Genomic DNA, 23,184 nt, shown 5'->3' with positions numbered 1-23,184 from the left:
GAAATTCCTTTTTACGGCTGAATAATATTCCATTATATGAATATGCCATATTTTGTTTATCCATTCACCAACTGATGGACATTTGGGTTGTCTCCACTTTTTAGCTATTATGAACAATGCTGATTTGAACATTTCTATAGCCATTTTTATATGGGCACAAGTTATCATTTCTCTTGGGTATATGGCTAGGAGTGGAACTGCAGGGCCATACAGTAATTCCATGTTTAACCTTTGGAGGAACTGAAAGACTTCCAAAGTGGCTGTACCATTTTTTAATCCCACAAGCGATATAGAGGATTCCAGTTTCTCCACATCAACACTTGTTACTGTCTTTGATTACAGCCATCTTAATTAGTATAAAATGGTTCTGACTTGCATTTCCTTAATGATTAATGACATCAAGCATCTTTCCATATATTTATTGGTCATTTACGAATCTTATTTGAAGAAATAACTATTCAAATGTCTTGCCCATTTTTTAACTGGGTTGCCTTTTTTCATTCTTGAGTTAACAGGTTTTTTTTAAGTTTATTTATTTTTTAAGTTTATTTTTTAAAGTCTATTTTATTTATTTTAAGCTTATTTATTTTATTATTGAAGAGAGAGAGAGAGAGAGAGAGAGAGAGAATCCCAAGCAGGCTCTGTGCTGTCAGCCCAGAGCCCAATGTAAGGCTGGATCCCACAAACTTGATGTCCAAATCAAGAGCTGGACACTTAACTAACTGAGCCATCTGGGCACCCTAACGGTTCTTGGTATATTCTGGAAAATACCAGACCCTTCACATTTTGCATAATTTAAACAGTCACATGTGTATAGTGGCTACTGTATTGGACAGTGCCGATTTAGAGATTTATAACATCTGTTTAAATGGAAAGCAGGGGTGCCTAGGTGGCTCAGTTGTTTAAGTGTCTGACCCCAGACTTCAGCTCAGGTCATGATCCATGATCTCGCGGTTCACAGGTTTGAGCCCCATGGGCTCTGGGCTGACAGTGTGGAGTCGGCTTGGGATTCTCTCTCTTGCCTCTTTCTGCCTGCCTTCCCCCTCCATGCTCCCACACAGGCATGCGCTCTCTCTCAAAATGAATAAACTTAAAATAAATAAATAGATAAAAATGGAAAGCAATGGTGGTAATCATTTCACAATATACACATATATCAAATCACTGTTTTACACCTTAAACTAATACAATGTTATATGTCAATTATATTTAAATAAAACTAGGAGAAAAAGGCAGCAAAAAAAGAAAAAACTAAAATTAAAAATAGAAAGCAATGTAAATGTTCTAAGAACAATGTCCACTTAACAAAATAAATAAACTGTAACATCTCCAGATGAGGTTCATAATGAATCTTTAGTAACAGGAGACTGCTAAAGATATATTAAGTTTTAAAAGTTGGAACACATAGTCATTTGTTGGATATGAACTCAACCTCAGAGAGAATACAGACATCCCTGTGCATTCCTCAAAGAGCTGTGAATATAGTATATGATTAAGGATCTGTTATCTTACACCTCTCACAACTGTAAAAGGTTTCAAAACACATCCTACATTTCTTTCTTTCAGGAAGGACAGTTCTTAATCTTGTAGGGCCTTTGTATTTAAGCGCCCCTTAAAAGTAAAAGTATTCATGTGGTAAAAAAATTCCAACATTATTAAAAGGACACACAGTAAAAATACACTTCCCTCATACTCCTGCTTCTAGTTCCTCTCCTCAGAAACAACCAATATTATCAGTTTCTGTTGCAGCCAAAGATAAATGTAAATATGTACTCTTTCCCCTATTCTTTTACTCACTTTCAACATCAGTTTTTATGTTGCTTTTTATCCTTATACCTCAAATATCTAGGAAAGTATTTCCTCTTAGTACCTATAAATCTGGTTCTTTTTATCCCTTTTTTTATTGTGGTAAAATACACATAACATAAAATATACACCACCTTAACTATTTTTAAGTGTACAGTTCAGTAGTTTAAGCACATTCATACTGATGTGCAACCATCAATTTTGCTGAAAAATATTAAGGACTAAATAAATGATTTTTATGTAGAACAACTGAATAGCATGAAATTATCAGCTATTCCTAAATTGATCTTTTAATAATGTCAACAGTTTTTGTTTTGGTTTTTGTGTTTTTTTTTTGTCAGGGAGGGAGGGAGTGGAGAATATGACACGCTGACTCTCAAATACATATATAAGCACAAAAGATAAAAAGAACCAAGACAGGGGCGCCTGGGTGGCGCAGTCGGTTAAGCGTCCGACTTCAGCCAGGTCACGATCTCGCGGTCCGTGAGTTCGAGCCCCGCGTCAGGCTCTGGGCTGATGGCTCAGAGCCTGGAGCCTGTTTCCAATTCTGTGTCTCCCTCTCTCTCTGCCCCTCCCCCATTCATGCTCTGTCTCTCTCTGTCCCAAAAATAAATAAACGTTGGGAAAAAAAAAAAAAAGAACCAAGACAAACATGAAGAACAACAAAGTAAGGTGACTGGAGTTAACAGATATAGAAACTAATAAAGTCCAGTTATACATAATACAGAACTGAGATAAGAAAAAATGACAGACCTGGGAATGCAAGCTGGTGTAGCCACTCTGGAAAACAGTATGGAGGTTCCTCAAAAAAACTAAAAATAGAACTACCCTACGACCCAGCAATTGCACTACTAGGCATTTATCCACGGGATACAGGTGTGCTGTTTCGAAGGGACACATGCACCCCCATATTTATAGCAGCACTATTAACAACAGCCAAAGTATGGAAAGAGCCCAAATGTCCATCGATGGATGAATGGATAAAGAAATGTTTTATATATATATATATATACACATATATACATATATACACACACATACACATAGATAGATACACACACATACAATGGAGTATTACTCGGCAATCAAAAAGAATCTTGCCATTTGCAACTACGTGGATGGAACTGGAGAGTGTTATGCTAAGGGAAATTAGTCAGAGAAAGACAAAAATCCTATGACTTCACTCATATGAGGACTTTAAGAGATAAAACAGATGAACATAAGGGAAGGGAAATAAAAAGAATATAAAAACAGGGAGGGGAACAAAACATAAGAGACTCATAAATATGGAAAGCAAACAGAGGGTTATTGGAGGGGGTGTGGGAGGGGGATGGGCTAAATGGGTAAGGGGCACTAAGGAATCTACTCCTGAAATCATTGTTGCACTATATGCTAATTTGGATGTTAATTTGAAAAAATTAAAAATAAAATAAAAAATACAATAAAATAATAAAAAAAAGAAAAAAATGACAGACCAATGAAAAAGAACAGAAAATCCAGAAACAAATCAATACATATGGAAATTATTTTTTAATGTTTATTTATTTGAGGGTGGGGGAAAGAAAGAGAGAGGAGGCAGAGAATCCCAAGCAGACCCCACACTGTTAGCGCAGAGCCCGACACGGGGCTTGAACTCACGAACCATGAGATCATGACCTGAGACAAAGTCAAGAGTCGGTTGCTTAACCAACCGAGCCACCCAGGCACCCCTGGAAATAATTTATGATAGAGCAGACAATGCAAAATCAGTAAGAAGGGATTCATTTCAGTAGTGGTGCTGAAACATTGATTAATAACCATATGGAAAAAAAATTTGATTTTGACCTCAAATACTACACAAAAAATAAATTCCAGTTGAATTAAAGACTTAAATGTGACAGGTGAAACTATGAAACTTTCAAAGGCAAGATAAATGACCTTTATAATAAAGCCTCAGGGCAGAAAGGATGTAAAACACAATGACCATGAAAAAAAATCGTAGAGTATAACACCTGTTTTTCAACAAATAACATAACAAATAAAGATAAACTGTAAGCTGGGAGTGATATTTGCAACACGCAACTGCATAGGATTAGTAACGGCAATGATCACTGAGTGAGCAAACAAGAGACATGAACAGACATTTCAAAGAAAAACTACAGATGACTCACAAACACATGAAAAGATTCTCAAGTTCACCAGTAGGGAAATAAAATTTAAAAATCACAATACCAAGTTTTGTCAAGTATGTGTAGCACAGGACACTCTCATCCACTGGTAGTTACAAATATAAATTGGTACAACCACTTTGGAAAGCTGTTTGGCCATTGCTTATCCAGTAATGTTAAAATTTCCATATCCTAAGAACTAGCAACTCCTTAGAGTGTGTATGTGTGTGTATATATATCTATATATATATATATATATATATATATCTCCTAAAAATTTAGTAAGACTGCCAAAATTTAGAAAGATTCTTGCATATGTGGATTAGGAATCATGTATAAGAATATTTAGAGCATTATTTGAATTGAAAACAAATGAAATGCAACTGACAGGAGAATAGATATATTGTGTCATATTCACAAGATGGAATACTATGCTGTAGTAGTTACTGAGTTAAACATCACACATCAGCAAGATGTTAAAGAAATGACTGAAGAATGTATGTATACACTATGTATGATTCCACTTCTACAGTTAAAAAAAGGCAAAACTATGGCGCTTCTGATAATAGTGATATGAAAATAGTGATATAGATGACTCCCCTATGCAGAAAACAACTATAAAACTGGAAAAAAAAAGTTACAAACAATCATTTCAGGGCACTGGAAATTGACCAAAGACAAAGAATTAATTCAAAGTGTTTGTTCTGGGGGCGCCTGGGTGGCGTAGTCGGTTAAGCGTCCGACTTCAGCCAGGTCACGATCTCGCGGTCTGTGAGTTTGAGCCCCGCGTCGGGCTCTGGGCTGATGGCTCAGAGCCTGGAGCCTGTTTCCGATTCTGTGTCTCCCTCTCTCTCTGCCCCTCCCCCGTTCATGCTCTGTCTCTCTCTGTCCCAAAAATAAATAAACGTTGGAAAAAAAAAAATTAAAAAACAAAAAAAACCCAAAGTGTTCTGAAAAATTGCTTGAATTCTGGTAAGAACGAGAAGTCTGTGGCCTGCTTGCCTGGGGCGGCTCCCATCCCCACTCCACTCCGTGTTTGGTGAGTGCAAACTACGGCTTTACCATTGAGGTGCTAGCCATGGCAATGAGCAGCTTTACTAGTCTGAGCTTGCAGCTCTTGTTTAGGGTGAGCAGCAAACCAGTCAGAAACTTAACAAGGAGATCCTGAAAATGAGAGAGCCATGGACAGGCTTAGATAAATTCTCTATGCATTCTTGAGTGACTGCTAAACTGTGCAAATGCAGACAAGACCCAGGAGTCCATGGAAACTTGAGAACTAAATGCAACTCTGAATGTATTCTCTATACCTCCGTAAAACTCACTGGCTAAACTATGCAAAAAAAAAAAGGGGGGGAGCAATTGTTAAGAGCCAAGTTAATATATATAAAGTTATATACACATATATATATATACATACACACACACACACACACACACACATAAATACATATATAAGAATCTGTGGGTGACTGCTAAACTATGCACATACAGAAAAGATGCAGGAAACCCAATGGAGACTTGAGATTACATGCAACTCTGAATGCATTCTCTATATTTCTATAAAACTCACTGGCTAAACTATGTAAAAAAAGGGAGCAAAGGTTAGGAGCCAAGCTAATATATACAGTTCAAATTTAAAAACCAAGCAGGGACATCAGCTGTACACTACAAAGAAGACACAGTTGGCATCGTAAGAAAAAAAACTTGAAAGTATCCAGCTTTCAACAACAAAAATAATGAAACATTCAAAGAAATAGGAAAGTACGCCCTATACTCAGGAAACAAAACTCTAGCAATGGAAACTCACTTGCCATACGGGCCTAGGTATTGGATTTATAAATATGCTCAAAGAGCTCATGGAAATTACATTCAAAGATTTAAAGGAAAATAGGCTAATACTTAATAAACAAAAGACTTGACTATAAAAAGAAGCAAATGGAAATTCCAGGGTTGAAATTACAAAAACTGAAACGAAATACAGTAAAACCTTGGTTTTTGAGCATAATTCATTCCAGAAACATCCTTATAATCCAAAGCACTTGTATATCAAAGCAAATTTCCCCGTAAGAAATAATGAAAACTCAGATGATTAATTCCACAACCCCAAAAATTCATATAAAAATTATTACAATACTATAATACATAATAATAAAGCAAATACAAAATACAAAGAAAAATAAATTAACCTGCACTTACCTTTGAAAACCTTTGTGGCTGGTGTGAGGAAGACAAGAGAGAGGAGGGTTATTGTGTAGGACGACTTTCACTGTCACTAACGGAATCACTGCTATTGGCTCAATGGAATCTTTTTCTTTTTGTGCAACTTTAACAAGGAACCTATCCAATGCCTCCTTTTGAGGATTTCACAGAAATGTGAGATTGCATTGATGATGACCCACAATCCCTCAGAGAGAGAGCTGAGTTGTGATCATGTGACTGATGTTCAGTGTTATGAACTACTTGTATTCCAAGACACTACCTGCTTATCAAGTTAAAATTTATTAGAAATTTTTGCTCGTCTTGCAGAACACTCACAGAACAGACTAGTCACAATCCAAGGTTTTACTGCATTCACTAGGGGGGGGCTAAAAAAAGCAAATTTAAAATGGCAGAAGAATAAATAAACTAATAGATACCTATATAGAGAAATTGCCCCATCCAAAGCACAAAGAGAAGAAGGTTGAAGAAAAATGAACAGTGTCTCAAAGACTTATAAGACAATGTGAAGCATTCTACCATATGTATAATGATGAGCTCAGAAGGCCAGGGGAGAAAGGGCTAGAAAAAATATATGAAGAAATAATGACCGAAACACTTCTAAATTTGATGAAAAATGTGAATCTACAGATCCAAGTTCCATGAATCTCAAATACGACGAATACGGAGAGAATTATACGTAGACACAACCTACTGAAACTACTAAAATCAAAAGAGAAAATCTTAAAAGCAGTAAAACAAAAATGACTCACATCCAGGGTACAACACATTCATCTAACTTCCTATCAGAAATAACTGAGGCCAGAAGGCACTGGAATGGCATATTCGAAATGCCAAAAGAAAATAGTGAACCAAGAATGCTATATCTCAGATAAATGAAATGACTTTTAGCAGGACCACAAGAAATATGCTTTAAATATTTATTTTGAGAGAGAGAGAGAGAGAGAGAAGGGCAGAGAGAGAGGGAGAGAGAGAATGCCAAGCAGGCTCTGTGTGGTTGGTACAGGGCCTGACGCGAGGCTCGATCTCACAAATAACCTGAGCCAAAATCAAGAGTTGGACACTTAATCACTTAAGAGTTGGGACACTTAACAGCTGAGCCACCCAGGTACCTCAGAATTACAAGAAATATTAAAGGAAATCTTTCTGGCTGGAAAAGGATGACACTAGATCCTAACTCAGATCCACAGGAAGAAATGAAGAGGAATAGAAATGTAAACATCTGGGTAAATATGTATTTTTCTCTTTTCTTCCCATAACATCTTTAAAAATAACTGTAACACAAAATTGTTGGCTTTAAACATACGTAGATGCAATATATTTGACAACAGTACCACACAAGAAGAGAGTGAAAATGGAGCTATCCCGGTGCAAAGCTGCTATATTTTACCAGAATTAAGTCAGTATTAACTTGTAGTAGTTAATGACCAGATAAATATGCAAGCACTTTTTTTAAAAGCCAAAAAAAATCAGAGAAATTAAAATGACTTACTGAAATATTTGTTTGACACAAAGAAAGCAGTAAAGAACAGACAAATATAAAAGACATGGGACATAGGGGGAGAAAATGCAAAATGGCCTATAAAAATCCACCCATACGGATTCATATCAACTGTGAATGCACTCAATACCAATTAAAAAGGGAGAAACTGTGAGAATGGATTAAAAAAAAGACAAGATCTGGGGCACCTGGGTGGCTCAGTTGGTTAAGTGTCTGACTTCAGTTCAGGTCATGATCTCATGGTTTGTGAGTTCGAGCCCCACATCAGGCTCTGTGCTAACAGCTCAGAGCCTAGAGCCTGCTTCAGATTCTGTGTCTCACTCTCTCTGTCCCTTCCTCACTTGTGCTCTGTCTCTCTCTCAAAAATACACATACGTTAAAAAAAATTAAAAAAAAAAAAGAGATCTAACTATACATATATTGTATGCAAGAAATACACTAAATTCAAGACAAAGATTTTAAGTAAAAATACAGAAAACGACACAATATACAAACAGTAATCCTAACAGAAATGGAAATTCCACATTAATATCTGACAAAATAGACTTTAAGACAAGGGATATCACTTGAGACACAAAGAGATACCTTATAATAATAAAAAAAGTAACTATAAACATATACATAACAGAGTCCCAAAATATAGGAAGCAAAAACTGAAAGAACTGAAATGACAAACAAGTCAACAATTTTAGTTCAAGATTTCAAAACTCCTTTCCAAGTAATTGTTAAAATAACCAGACAGAAAATCAATAAGGGCACAGAAGACTTGAACAGCACTATCGGCCAACTTAACCTAAAAAACATTTATAAAATATTCCAATCAACAGCAGCAGAATACAAATTGTTTGCAAGCACACATGGATCATTCTCCAGGACAGATAATATACTAGGCCATTAAAAAACATTTAAATACATTTAAAAGGATTAAAATAATACAAAGCAGGTTTTCTGACCAAAATTATATTAAATAAAAAAGTCACAACACAAAGAAATCTGGGAAATTCCTAAATACTTGGGATAAACCATTGGTCAAAGAAAAATCACACAGGAAATTAAAATTATAAGTTAAAGGGAAACGGAAAATATGGGGTGCGTGGGTGGCTCAGTCGGTTGTGTCTGACTCTTGATTTCAGCTCAGATCACGATTCTAGGGTCATGGGATCAAGCCCTGTGTCAGGCTCTGTGCTAAGCATGGAACCTGCTTGGGATTCTCTCTCTCTCTCCCTCTCTTTCTGCCCCTTTCCCACGCTCACATTCTCTAAAATAAAAATTAAAATATAAAAAAAAGCATATATATTTTTAATATTAAAAAAATAAAGTGAAAATGTAACAAAAAAATTTATGAGATGTAGTAAAGCAATGCATAAATTTTATATTAGAAAGGAAGAAGACCTAAAACCAAATCAATAATCTATTTTCATTTTAAGAAACTAGAAAAAGAAGAGCAAATCAAACCCAAGTACATGGAAGGAAGAAAATAATAAAGATCAGAGTAGAAATCAGTGTAAAAAAACAGGAAAACGGTAGAGAAAAAGAAACAAATGAACACAAAAACTGGTCCCTTGAAAAAGAGCAAAAAAACCAATAATCTTTCAGCTAGATTAACCAAGGGAAAAAAAGAGATCCAAATAACCAATATCAGGAATGAAAGGAACATTGCTACAGAACCTACAGAAATTCAAAAGAATCATAAGGGAATAGTATGAACTTTATGGCAATAATTTAGACAACTAAATGAGATGGAAAAATTCCTAGAAAGATACAAATTAACAAAAATGACTTAAGGAACAGAAAATACAAACAGACATATCAGGTAAAGAAAATTAATTAGTAATTAAAAAGCTTCCCACCTGGAATGGGAAAAGCCCAGAAATCCAAAGCGTGGAGTTTAGATAAGTAACACACCCATGTTTGTTTTTTAGTTTGGGCCAATGTATCACAGTAACAAAATATTAACATTAGGGGTGCCTGGGTGGCTCAGTCCAACTCTTGACTTTGACTCAGGTCATAATCTCGCGGTTCGGGAGATCAAGTCCCGAGTAGGGCTCTGAGGTAACAGCACAGAGCCTGCTTGGAATTCTCTCTCCCTCTCCCCCACTTGTGCACATATGCATGCTCTGTCTCTCTCTCTCTCTCAAAATAAATAAATAAACATTAAAACATACTAACATTGGAATAAACTGGTGGAAGGTATACAGAACTCTCTGCATTATCTTTGCAATTTACACAAAAATATAAAACTATTCCAAACTGTGGCGCCTGGGTGGCTCAGTCCATTGGGTGTCTGACTTCCGCTCAGGCACAATCTGGTGGTTCAACAGTTTAAGCCCCATGTCAGGCTCTGTGTTGACAGCTCAGGGCCTGGAGCCTGCTTCAGATTCTGTATTCCCACCCTCTCTCTGCCCCTCCCCTGCTCACATTCTTTCTCTCTCAAAAATAAATTAAAACAAACAAACAAAAAACAAAAACTATTCCAAACTAAAAAGCTTATAAAAAAAAAAAAAAAATCTATCCAAAAAAAAAAAAAATCATCCACAAAGAAAGGTCCAGGTCAAGACAGTCTCGGTGCTGAATTTATCAAACATTTAAGGAAGAAATAATACTATTTCACACAAATTCAGAGGAGGGAACATTTCCCAACTCATCTTTATAAGGTCCATAATACCCTAATACCAAAGTCAAAAAACCACACCACAATAAAACTAAAAACCTATAGTCCTCATGACCATAGATGCAAAAAAAATTTTTTTTAAAGTCCTCCACAAAACTACTCTTTTTTCTTTTTAGTTTATGTATTTATTTTGAGAGAGACAGAGAGAGGGGAAAGAGAGGGAGAGAGAATCCCAAGCAGGCCCCCTGTTAGCGTGGAGCCCAAGGCAGGGCTTGAACTCATGAACTGCAAGATCACAACCTAAGCTGAAATCAAGAGCCAGACTCTTAACCAACTGAGCCACCCAGGTGCCCCAGGTGCAAAAATTCTTAACAAAAAATATTAGCAAATCCAATACAGAACAGAAGGAACTTCTTTCAACCTGACAGTTTCTAGGAACAGAAGCAACTTCCTTCAACCTGAGAAAGGATATCTACAAAAACCTTAAAGCTCACATTATAATTAATGCCTAAAGACTAAATGCTTCCCCCTAAGATCAGAAGCAAGGAAAGGATGTCTACCCTCAAACTTTTATTCAACATTGTACTCGAGGTTCTACTGAGTACAATAAGGCAATAAAAAAGAAATAAAAGACATTCAGATTAGAAAGAAAGAAGTAAAATTGACTTTATTTGCAGAGACAGCATGGTCTAATATATAGAAAATCCCAAGGGATCCACAAAAAACTTATAGAACTAATAAGTGAGCTTAGTAAGGTCAGGGCTACAAGATTAATACACAAAAATCAACTATATTTTCATATCTTAGCAACAAATAATCCTAAAATGAAATTAAGTAAATAATCTCACTCACATTAGCATTAAAAAGAATACAACACTTAGGACAAATGTACCACGTTAATGCATTAGAAGACTAGTCGTTAAAAAGGTAATGCTCTCCAAATTGGCCTTTAGATTCAATAGAGTTTCTATTAAAAATCCCAGCAGGCTTTAAAAAAAGTTCTTGATAGAAACTGACAAGCTGATTCCAAAATATATTTCAAAAGCATATGAAATACATTTGTATTTGGAGACTTCCATTAGGTGATTTTAATACTTACCATTGAAGCTATAGTAATAAAAGCAGTGTGGTGCTGGTATAACAACAAATATATAGATCAATGTGACAGAACAGAATCTGGAAATAGACCCTCATATACGTGGCCAGATGCTTTTTGACAAGGATACCAAAAGGATAGTCTTTTCAACAAATGGTGGTGAAACAACTAAATAGTCATAAGCAAAATAAACCAACCACTCTCAACCTCTATCTTGAGAATTATTACTGTTAAAATACACCATTAAGAAAATGAAAAGACCACATTTGAGAGAAAGTATTTCTAAAATATATCTGATAAATGAACTGTACCTAAAGCCTGAGTTCTCTAAGTCAAAAGAGCGGTTCTCTAATAAAAAGACAACCCGATTTTTTAAAAAAGCCTCAAGATTTTAATGGATGTTTTCCCAAAGAAAAAACAAATGGTAAATTAAGTATGTGAAAAGATGCTCAACTTCCTTCAGGAAATGCACACTACAATCACAATTTGATACCACCACACTCACACTGCAAAAGCTAAAATAAAAAACTGACAATACCAAGCACCAACAAGGATGTAAAGAAACTGGAACCCCCATACTTTGCTAGTGGGAATGTAGAATGGTATAGCCACTTTTGAAAACAATATGGCAGTTTCTTAAAAACTCAAATGTACACTTACCCTAAGCCCTAACAATTCTATTCCTAGGTGGAATATCCAAAAGACACGAAACATAACGCCCACATAAAGACTTCTACACAAATGTACATAGCAGCATTACTCATAATCGCCCCAAACTAGAAACAACCCAAATATTTATCATCAATTACAGAAGATAGTATGTGGTATATCTATAGAATGGAATACTGCTCAGCAAAAAGAAAAAAAAAGCAAACTACAGATACATGGAACAACATGTTCCACTGCAAAAATGTTATGCTAAATGACAGAAACCAGATACAAAAGACAACAAATTGTGATTCTATTTAAATGAAATTTCTAGAAAAGGCAAAAAGGAAGTAAGCAGATCAATGGTTGGGGTGAAAATGGAGAATGCAGACAAACAGGTAAGAGGGATGTTTTGGGGTAATCCAAACATCTGTGGTGAAGACTGCACTACTCTATAAATTTACTAAAACTCAAACTCTACACTTAAAGTGGGTAAATTTTATAGTTTGTAAATTATACATTAAAAAACCCCTCAAAAATAGACAAAACCAAACAATCTACCGTTTTGAAATATATATATAGGTGCGAATGCCACCTAAAAAGAAAAGGAAGGGAGTTCAGAATAGAGGTGACACAGAATGGGGAAAGGAAGGTCATTCAATCAGAAAGTAGCACATAGAGGACATCTATGATACTAATAATGTTCTATTCCTTTTTGGTAACGGGCAAGTTCAACAGTTTAGAATATGGAGTTAGTGACAACAATTTCTGCTCTCTTCTTTTATCTGTTTGTCTTCCTGTGTCTCAATTTCAATCCTGAGATTTTCCTACCCAGAGTCTTATCTCTTACCTGAATCAATACTGAGGACATCATCATCTTCATCAGGAATCTCGATTATTTCTGTAGGCCGGGAGGCTTCATCCTCAGAGCTACTGTCCCGGTATTGTAGTCCCAGTTTGGAATAAAAGTCCTTCACCAAAGACTCACAGTTAGTCACTGCCCTAATATTGGAACACATGTAGAAAAGGTCAAAGCCAGCAGAAATAGGTATAAAAGCCATCAGAATTTATATATAAGTATACACTGACCTCAATTTAAACAGGTCATATTCCAAAGTGTCTCCATTTAGAATTTAAAATGCTTTTCTCAGGACACCTGGAGGGCTCAATCGGTTAAGCATCCAACTGCGGCTCAGGTCATGATCTCACGGCTCATGAGTTCGAGCCCTGCATTGGGCTCTGCGCTGACAGCTCAGAACCAGGATCCTGCTTCAAATTCTGTGTCTCCCTCTCCTTCTCTCTCTCTGCCCCTCCCCTGCTGGTGCTCTGTCTCTCTCTTTCTCTCAAAAATAAATAATAATAAAATGCTTTTCTCATTAAAATGTTTAAATAGTGGTTTCAGACTAGGCCCTAACAAAATCCAAAATAACCTGAAAGTACATTAACCATATCTCATCATTTACCTTGCTATATGAAAATGTGTTCTAAGTGACAACTAAGGCATACTAGGCACCAATCTTCTGAGAATTTATGAGTAGATACAGGGCTCATGTTCCACAGTTTCATAAGACAGCAACGACTTATAATCCTCACTCCCTAGATCATCCTACTAAGAAAACTGTGCAGTTGTTCTGAAGCAGAGTACAGGAGAAAGAAGGGGAAAAGACTCAAGACCTTGACCATTCTACTGTAGACCATACACTGGCTTCCAATAGATGAATATTCTACATATAACGGGTGGTTGTGAGGTCGGATTTTTAAAAATGTTTATTTATTTATTTATTTATTTTGAAAGAAAGAGAGACAGGGTGTGGGGCAGGGGCAGAGAGAGAGGGAGAGAATCCCAAGTCGGTTCACGCCATTAGCGCAGAGCCCAACATGGGGCCAGATCCCACGATGGGAGAGATGATGACCTGAGCCGAAATCAAGAGTCAGATGCCCAAATGACTGAGCCACCCTGGCGACCGTGAGGTCAGATTGTTGGCCGTAACCTTTGAGAAACAGAAAGGTCCTACACGTCTGTACCTTGTAAAGAATAAAGCGACTGGCACAACATCATGAGCAATTACACTTCTAAAATGTCTGCCAAGGGGAGATCTCCGATTTTCCGTGTAGTCCTCACCTGGATGCATCATCAAAGAGCTGATCAACATGGGCCACCTCAGATTCCTTCTGTATTACCCACGTCTCCAACTCCGCTAGTTGCTTCTTTCGCTGCTGTACACAGTCCATCTTCTCCAGTTCTTCATCGATGAACTGCCTCAGTTCCTCCATTGAGATACCCAGCTCCTCAACCACCGCTTGTTGCAGCTCTGCGATCTCATCAGACTCCACCGCAGCTGCGGCTGCACCCAAACCAATGCACCCAGGGATGGAAGACATGCTGTTGTCCCCTACATGGAAGAGAAAACTAAGATTACCTTTGCAATTATTATAACCGCCAAACTTCAGTCTCTAAAACTCATTCCTACACTACTACTTCTCATTCAAATACAATTAGGTTCCATTCTATGTTCTCCCTCTCCGTTCCCCTGTATCCGATGCTAAGATTTTGTACCGATCTTATTCTACAGAAGATGGGGCTGGATAAGGTTTAAAAGCGTGAGGGCATGGAAAACATATGATACGCAACAGAGGCTACCAAAAAATAATGTTTTAGGAAACAGAAGAGAACCAATTTGCTGAGGAAGGTATTTCTGTGACCTGTGTTCCTTAACTGACTAAAGAGAGAAATCTTTGTTTGCATGCTATGCCTAATTTGAACAAATATCTCCACTTGGATGGGGGGGCGTTGGTTTATAATTCACTGTTTTCTCTTTAATTACTTGTTCGCTTTATATTACCTTGCTTCCACGTGGAAACTTACTTTTTAAAGTCTATTCACACTTATGCATACAAAAGCAAAGAGGCTTCCCAAAAGTAAAGGAAAATTAAAGCAATCTGGGAATAAAATGTGGCTACCTAAAAACTACAATCCAAATAGCCTACGCATTAGTGTTAACTGCTTTTTTGATCAAACGGTTGGAGCAAAACTGACGCCAGAATGCCGTGCGACTCCAAGACCAGTTCTCACCGCCTCCATTTTTCCTTTGCCCACACACCAACCCCACCCCCACGCTACCCTTTCTGGGGGTGCGTCCCACCCACCCCGCAAACCCAGCTCAACCCCGCCCCCGCTCGCCTCTCGCGGAAGACTTCCTTCCCACCCTCGACCAACCTCCTCCCACAAACAAAACATTCCAGACGGGCCCCTGATCTCCAAATACCTCAATTAACAGTACTTCCCACACCTCCCTGCTTCCAACTACAACACTTCTTTTCACCAACCAGACCCCAGACTCGAGACTCTGGGGTCGGCCTCGACGGGGAAGAACGAAACCGTACGGAAAAGGAGCAGGGGGAGGGGGATGAAGCGTGAGGGAGGGAGGGAAAGGGAAGCAAAAGAGACGCCCGGAAGCAAACCTCAGGTGCCGTTCCGGTCGCCACGACGGTAGCCTGCCGGGGTCAAATCCTAAGCCTCTGAGCGCCCCTCCGAGGCCAGGAAACCTCGGGCAAGTACGCATGCGTCAAAGGAGAGCCTTCCAGGGCACACGTGAGAGGCCACTGGGCGGGTGAAGTAGGCGTGGCCTAGAGTATATTCTCGAAGCTCCACCTCTTCCGCCACCCCAACCCCTGGCAGTCACACTAAGTTTACTGTTTAAAGACTCAGCAAACCGTTAGGTTTAGGTGTTTTTCTCACTTTAGTTTGTTATATTACGAAGTGGTACAAATTGTAACAAGTGAAGAAATATCAAGATAGAATAAGACAAACGTGACAATATCCTCTCCTCCCCTCTCATCACTACACCTGCTGCTTTGAGGTAAAATAGCTTAGTTTTCTAGGCTTGCACTTACAAGGTCATGAATCTGGATTTTTTAAAAAGATTTTATTTTTTAGTCATCTTTACACCCAATGCAGGGCTCAACCCTGAGATCGATAGTCGCATGCACTGCTTGCTGAGCCAGCCAGCCTCCCCTAAATGTGGATTTGTTTTGTTTAGTTTTTATTTCACATGTGGATATCCTTTGAAGTCAACATTTGTCTTTTTCATAATTGCATAATACTTAATAGTGTGGATAAACCATAATTAGAAAGATGCTCTCACTACAGCATGTATTCATTATGAATAATGCAACAATAAACATTAACGTGCTTTTGAAGTAGTACTTTTATTTCTGTGGAAGAGATTCCCCATAATGGAATCTGAGTTAAAATATACACACACACATATATATTCACATATATATGTATATATATGTACCTCTTTTCATTTTATTTATTTATTTTTTATTTTTTTTATTTTTTTTGGGGGGGGGGGACAGAGAGAGACAGACCATGAACAGGGGAGAGGCAGAGAGAGAGGGAGACACAGAATCGGAAACAGGCTCCAGGCTCTGAGCCATCAGCCCAGAGCCCGACGCGGGGCTCAAACTCACGGACCGCGAGATCGTGACCTGGCTGAAGTCGGACGCTTAACCGACTGCGCCACCCAGGCGCCCCCCTCTTTTCATTTTAATAGAATCTACTGTCAAATTACTTTTCAAAAAGGTTGAAACAATTTTTACTCCTAGCAAATCTCTGAAAGTATGTTTCCCCACACCCTCATTAGGATTGGATGTTAAGTGTCTATTTAATTTTTAAGAATTTGATAGGTCTTTTAAAAAATTTTTTTAATGTTTAATTTTGAGAGAGAAAGAGAGAGCAGGGTAGGGATAGAGAAAGAGGGAGACACAGAATCCCAAGAAGGTTCCAGGCTCCGAGCTATCAGCACAGAGCCTGACATGGGGCTCGAACCCACAGACCGTAAGATCATGACCTGAGCCGAAGTCAGATGCTTAACCAACTGAGCCACCCAGGCACCCCTAGAATTTGATGGGTCTTAAAATAGTATCTGCATCAGGATAGACTATAGTGTTGTGGAAACAAACAACTCCCAAACTTTAAAACAAAAACTGTGTACTTGTTGCTCGCACTGCATAATCATCTCTAGAAAGTTGACTTTGGAGCTCTGCTAGGATAGCTACTCAGGAACCCAGGCTGATAAGTAAGTCAGGCCAGAGGGAGAGACTGCTAGACGGTCTCATACTGGCAATTAAAGTGATTCAGGACACTCTCATTAACAACTCATTGGCCTGACTGAGTCATAGGGCCCTACCCAACCACAAGGGGGCCAGGAAGATCAGTCATGTCTCACATTTGGAAAGAGAGAGAATTGGGCGTATTTGATGAGTCAGCACTATTGACTACATTATCTCATTATTGCTCTAACTTGTTCAGCTATATTTACATTAATGACTCCTAACTTCATTTAAAAGGCACAAACCTGGGGTGCCTGGGTGGCTCAGTCGGTTAAGCATCTGACTTCGGCTCAGGTCATGATCTCGCGGTCTGTGAGTTTGAGCCCCACGTCAGGCTCTGTGCTGACAGCTCAGAGCCTGGAGCCTGTTTCAGATTCTGTGTCTCCCTCTCTCTCTGACCCTCCCCCATTCATGCTGTCTCTCCCTGTTTCAAAAATAAATAAACGTTAAAAATAAATAAATAAAAATAAAAGGCATAAACCAGAGGGGCACCTGAGTGGCTCAGTCAGTTGAGCGTCTGACTTCGGCTCGGGTCATGATCTCACGGTTTGTGAGTTCGAGCCCTGCATTGGGCCCGTGTGCCAACAGCTCGGAGCCTGGGGCCTGATCCAGATTTTGTGTCTCCCTCTCCCTCTCCCTCTGCCCCTCCTGTACTTGCACTCTGTCTCTCTCTCAAAAATAAAAATATAAAAAAAAATAAATAAAGGTACAAACCAGATCTTCTGTGTAAGACTGGAAATGGGGCCCAGGCAGCCTTGATAACCTCCCCTTTATCTGTGCTCATTTCACCTGTCCACTAGTTTCCTGGGACTACTGTGAGCGCCTGTTTCCAATTGCTAAGACCCTAGGAAATGAGGTCCAGAAAAGTGAAGGTGTCCTCTAGACATTGCAAATTCAGCATGCTCCCAACTCATCTTATGGTATTATTTTCTAACTTGAACTAGACATTTTAGACATATTACTCCCTAAAAAACACTCTCGCGCGCGCACACACACACACACCATATTTATTGAATGTTTACTTGATACCAGGCACTGTTCTAAGCACTTTACGATTATTCATTTTAGTCCTCATAATAGTGCTGTGAGGTAGGAACTATTATTGGATCTTTTCTGTGGATGAGAAAACTGAGACACACAGTTATATTTCCCAAAGGCACAGAGCTAAAAAGTGTCAGCGCCAGGCAGCTTGGCCCTAGAGCTTGTGGTCTTAAACCATTATTCAATACAACTTGTTTATCCTACTTTGGAAATGTTTGACATATATTTTCTCTCTTTTCTATTTTAATTCTATTGTATTTAGCTCTTATTTCTTGCCAGGACTAACTAGCCTCTTAATTGGTAGCCTCATGGTAGACCAGTCCCACACAGAGCTTTAAAATACATTTCTGATCACTGTCTCTCCCCTGCTTTAAACCTATATTTTCTTTATGTCTATAAAATAAGGTTCAAACTTTACAGTATAAAATTTGAGGCTCTTTAAAATTTGGCCCTCATTTGCCTCTCTGGCCACATTTCCCATGTTTTCCCTTCACATACCTGCTTAAGCGCTATTTCCCCAACATGTTTACACATTTCAATTTCTCATCTCCATACCTTTGTTCATTGTGATCTCCTGGGATGCCCTTCTCTTTCTGCCTGCTGTAATATGAATTCTCTAAGGGTCCACCTCAAATGTCTCTTCGGTGAAATTTTTTTTATGTTTATTTATTTTTGAGACAGAGAGAGACAGAGCATGACTGGGGGAGGGTCAGAGAGAGGGAGACACAGAATTCGAAGCAGGCTCCAGGCTCTGAGCTGTCAGCACAGAGACCGACGCAGGATTCGAACTCATGGACCATGAGATCATGACCTGAGCTGAAGTCAGACGCTTAACTGACTGAGCCACCCAGGTGCCCCTCCTCTGTGAAATTTTCATAGACCCAGCAGTTGTCAAACGTTATCATGTATCGGAATTACCTTGAGGGTTTATTGAAACACAGATTGCCACCCCCACACCTGTCATGTGTGATAAATGAAGGGAAATGTGTTCTGTCCTGATTATGTTTCTATTAGTTAGATTCTTTCAGCTTTCTGCTGTGTGTCTGGAGGGGGTGGTTTGCAGGGAGAGAATGAAGAATGGACAATGTTGAAGAGAAACAGGAGCTATTTAGGGTATCATATCCAAACTGATTTCTTCATTGCCTTCAAGAAGTCTGGTAGAAATCAGCAGAGGGACTTAGGAAGTGTCTTCTTTTTGTTTGTTTGTTTGTTTGTTTTAATTTTTTTAAACATTTATTTACTTTTGAGAGAACGAGGAAGGAAGGGGCAGAAAGAGGGAGACAGAGGATCTGAAGCAGGCTCCATTGATGTGAGCACAGAGCCTGATGCAGGGCTCAAACTCACAAACCATGAGATCATGACCTGAGCCAAAATCAAGAGTCCGCTGCTTAACTGACTGAGCCACCCAGGCGCCCCAGGGGGTGTCTTCTAAGACCCTTGCTACTCAACATGCAGTCAAGGGGCTTGTTAGACATTCTAAATCTCTGACCCCACTCGGGATGTACTGAATCAGAATATGAATTTTAATAAAATCTCCAGGTAATTTGTTTGCTCAAATTCGAGAATCACTATAGGAAAGGCAGGTTTGAGCTGTGTAATCCTTTCTGGGGTAGGGCCCCAATATTTAGGGAGCCAAGCTCTGGAGACTAACTTTTGTCAGAAATGATCAAGTCCTGGGGCACCTGTCTGGCTCAGTCGGTTAAGCATCCAACTTTGGCTCAGGTCATGGTCTCATGGTTCATGAGTTCGAGCCCCGTGTCTGGCTCTGTACTGACAGCTCAGAGCCTGGAGCTTGCTTCAGATTCTGTGTCTCCCTCTCTCTCTGCCCACCCCCACTCACACTCAGTGTGTGTGTGTCTCTCTCAAAAAATGAATAAACACTAAAAAAAAAAGAAAGAATCAAGAACTGGGGCACCTTGGTGGCTCAGTCGTTAAGTGTCTGACTCTTGGTTTCTGCTCAGGTCATGATCTCACGCTTCGTGGTTTCAAGCCCCACATCAGGCTCTGTGCTGACAGTGCAAGGCCTGCTTGGGATTCTTTCTCCCTCTCTCTCTGCCCCTTCCCCTTGCACTGTCTCTCTCTCTCTCAAAATAAATAAAGAAACTTAAATTTAAAAAAAATCTTCATGTATTCCTTGAATTTAACTGAAGATTGACATACGGGCAGGGAACCAATGTATCTGGAATATCTTTAAAAAAAAGAAATGGGGGACGCCTGGGGGGGAGTTCGGTCAGTTAAGTGTCCGACTTCAGCTCATGTCATGGTCTCACAGTTCGTGGGTTCAAGCCCTGTATCAGGCTCTGTGCTGACAGCTCGGAGCCTGGAGCCTGCGTGGGATTCTGTGTCTCCCTCTCTCTCTGCCCCTCCCCCAGCTCATGCCCTTTCTCTGTCTCTCAAAAATAAATAAATAAATAAATAAATAAATAAATAAATAAATAAATATAAAAAAAAGAAATGATCAACTCCTGATATAAATGATTCATGTTATTAAAATGTACAAATAATTGAAGTAGACAGTTTATTGCCAATTTAATAGTATAAAGTAATAAATAATTGCTATACCGCTTGGAATACTTACGGTGTGCTCAGCACAGTCATTCCTGTAATCCCTTGTGATGCATTGAAAAATCACAACCATGTGCTACTTAATACTTAAGCACGAGAAATCGTAGCACAGGGTTCAAAACCTTGGAATGTCAAATGATCCTTTTCCTACAGACAGACTTAAGGGAAATTAAATCATAATCTAAACAATGTTGAGTGATCTCAGAATCAAAATGAAAGAATATGGGGATTAAAAACTCAAAGGGTTTTAGGCATCAGGAAAGTAAGTAATGTAAAGGAGCCAAATGGGGTGGGTGAGGACTGTGGTCACCTGAGAAATACGTGTCTCACCAAAGGGGACAGTTGCTACTTAGCTCCAGCTAATTTTTGCTCTATGTCATAGACACGGTGTTGCTGGATTTCCAATTTTTCAAGTGAGCTTAAAAATCAATATTTTTTCACATGAAAGCGTTTGAGTTTTGAATGTTGACAACTAATTAAAAAAATATTGGGGATGTCTGAGTGGTTCAGTCAGTTGAGCATCCAACTCTTGATATTGGCTCAGATAATGATCCTAGGGTTGGGGGATTGAGCATGGAGCCTGCTTAAGATTCTCTCTCTCCGTCTCTCTCAGAGTACCTGGATGGCTTAGTTAGTTATGTGACTGACTCTTGATTTTGGCTCAGGTCATTGTCTTGCAGTTTGTGGGATCAAGAGCTGCATCGGGCTCTGCACTGACAGCATGGAGCCTGCTTGGGATTCTCTCTCTCTCTTTCTCTCTCTCTCTCTCTCTTTCTCTCTCTCTCTCTCTTTCTCTCTCTCTCTCTCTCAAAATAAATAAATAAATAAATAAATAAATAAATAAATAAATAAATATTAAAAGAAAAAATATATATAAAGATTCTCTCTCCCTCTGCCCCTCTCCCCACTCATGCTCTCTCTCTCTCTCTAAAAATATTTTTTTAAATGTTCTGCTATACTTTTTTAAATCAGCAATTCAACTTCTAGGAATTAAACTACATATATTAGAAATTGAATACATTTGAATATTCATACCTTTGATATGATGTAAGTGCTAAATTATCTTCTGGAACATTGTGTGAAATAGCAAAGTATTTAGAAACAAAACAGATTTCCATCAGCTGGTGTTGGTTAAACAAATTATGGCACACTCAAACAATGGAATACTCTTCAACTATGTTTTTTAAAAAAGGAAGCTTTTTGTGCATTGATATGGGGTGATCTTTAAGAAACATTATTAATGCGGAAAGGGAAGGGGAAAATAGTTTCAAATAGAGAGGGAGGCAAACCCATAAGAGACTCTTAAATATAGAGAACAAATGGGATTGATGGAGGGGGGCGGGGAAGAGGGGAAAATGGGTGATGGGCATTGAGGAGGTCACTTGTTGAGATGAGTACTGGGTGTTATATGTGAGCTATGAATCATGGGAATGTGCCCTGAAACCAAGAGCACACTGTATACACTGTATGTTAGCTAACTTGAAAATAAATTATATTAAAAAGCAAAAGAAAGAAAGAAAGAAAGAAAGAAAGAAAGAAAGAAAGAAAGAAAAAAAGAAAGAAAGTAAGTTAGTTTAGGAGTTTTCACCAGAAAAAAAAGAAACATTATTAAATACTTTTTAAGTTTTTATTTATTTATTTTGAGAGAGAGAGAGAGAGAGAGAGAGCACATGAGCTGGGGAGGAGTAGAGAGAGAGGGAGAGAGAGAATCCCAAGCAGACTCTGCACTGCCAGTGCAGTGCCAGATGTGGGGCTCAAACTCACAAACTGTGAGATCATGACCTGAGCTAAAACCAAGGGTCAGACGCTCAACCAACTGAGCCACCCAGTCGCCCAAGAAACATTATTAAATGAGAAGAGCAGGTGTAGAACATGGTATATAGCATGCTATTATTTGTGTAAATAATCCATTTAAAAATATATTTTCCTTACATATACATAAAAGATTACTGGAAGGATACATAAGAGATTAATACTGGTTTCTGAGAAGAGGGCAAATGGAAGGTGGCAGATAAGAATGGGAGTTTTCACAGTATACTACTTTATACCTTTTGAATTAAAAAAATTTTTAAGTTTATTTATTTTTGAGAGAGAGAGACAGAGACAGAGACAGAGACAGAGAGAGGGACAGAGAGAAAGAATCCCAAGCAGGCTCTGTACCATTAGCATGGAGCCCATCGTGGGGCTTGAACTCACAAACCATGAGATCATGACCTGAGCTGAAATCAAGAGTCGGACACTTAATTAACTGAACCACCCAGATGTCCCTATACCTTTTGAATTTTAAAACATGACAATGGATAGTATATTCAAAATTATTTAAATTTTAAATCTTAAATTTAATTTTCATTAAAAATGAAAATAAAAGGAACATGCCTGGAGGGACACACATGCATACATTAAAAAAAAAAAATACTACCTTAACTTCAATTAC

General features: G+C 38.5%; 1 protein-coding gene across 9 annotated transcripts in view; it reads right to left on the bottom strand.

Moving 5' to 3' along the window:
• SETDB1 (SET domain bifurcated histone lysine methyltransferase 1) overlaps positions 1-15,631 on the bottom strand; it is a 34,955-nt gene extending 19,324 nt beyond the window's left edge. For 2 of the 9 annotated variants that reach the window (XM_043576206.1, XM_043576208.1), the window contains exons 1-4: positions 15,489-15,611; positions 14,149-14,419; positions 12,877-13,028; positions 6,150-6,167 (exon numbers count right to left, since the gene is read on the bottom strand). In XM_043576206.1, coding sequence (XP_043432141.1) covers positions 6,150-6,167; positions 12,877-13,028; positions 14,149-14,408 — 430 coding nt within the window. In that variant the 5' untranslated portion in view covers positions 14,409-14,419; positions 15,489-15,611. Of the gene's footprint in view, positions 1-6,149; positions 6,168-12,876; positions 13,029-14,148; positions 14,420-15,292 lie in introns of those variants that run through there. The other 7 variants (XM_043576203.1, XM_043576207.1, XM_043576212.1 and 4 more) reach the window with 7 other exon arrangements.
• Positions 15,632-23,184: the final 7,553 nt, after the last annotated feature.

This window comes from Prionailurus bengalensis, chromosome C1, assembly GCF_016509475.1.
Source record: "Prionailurus bengalensis isolate Pbe53 chromosome C1, Fcat_Pben_1.1_paternal_pri, whole genome shotgun sequence".
Classification (NCBI taxonomy): Eukaryota; Metazoa; Chordata; class Mammalia; order Carnivora; family Felidae; genus Prionailurus; species Prionailurus bengalensis.
Note: the sequence above shows the minus strand (reverse complement) of the source record. Positions and strands in the feature narration are given on the sequence as shown.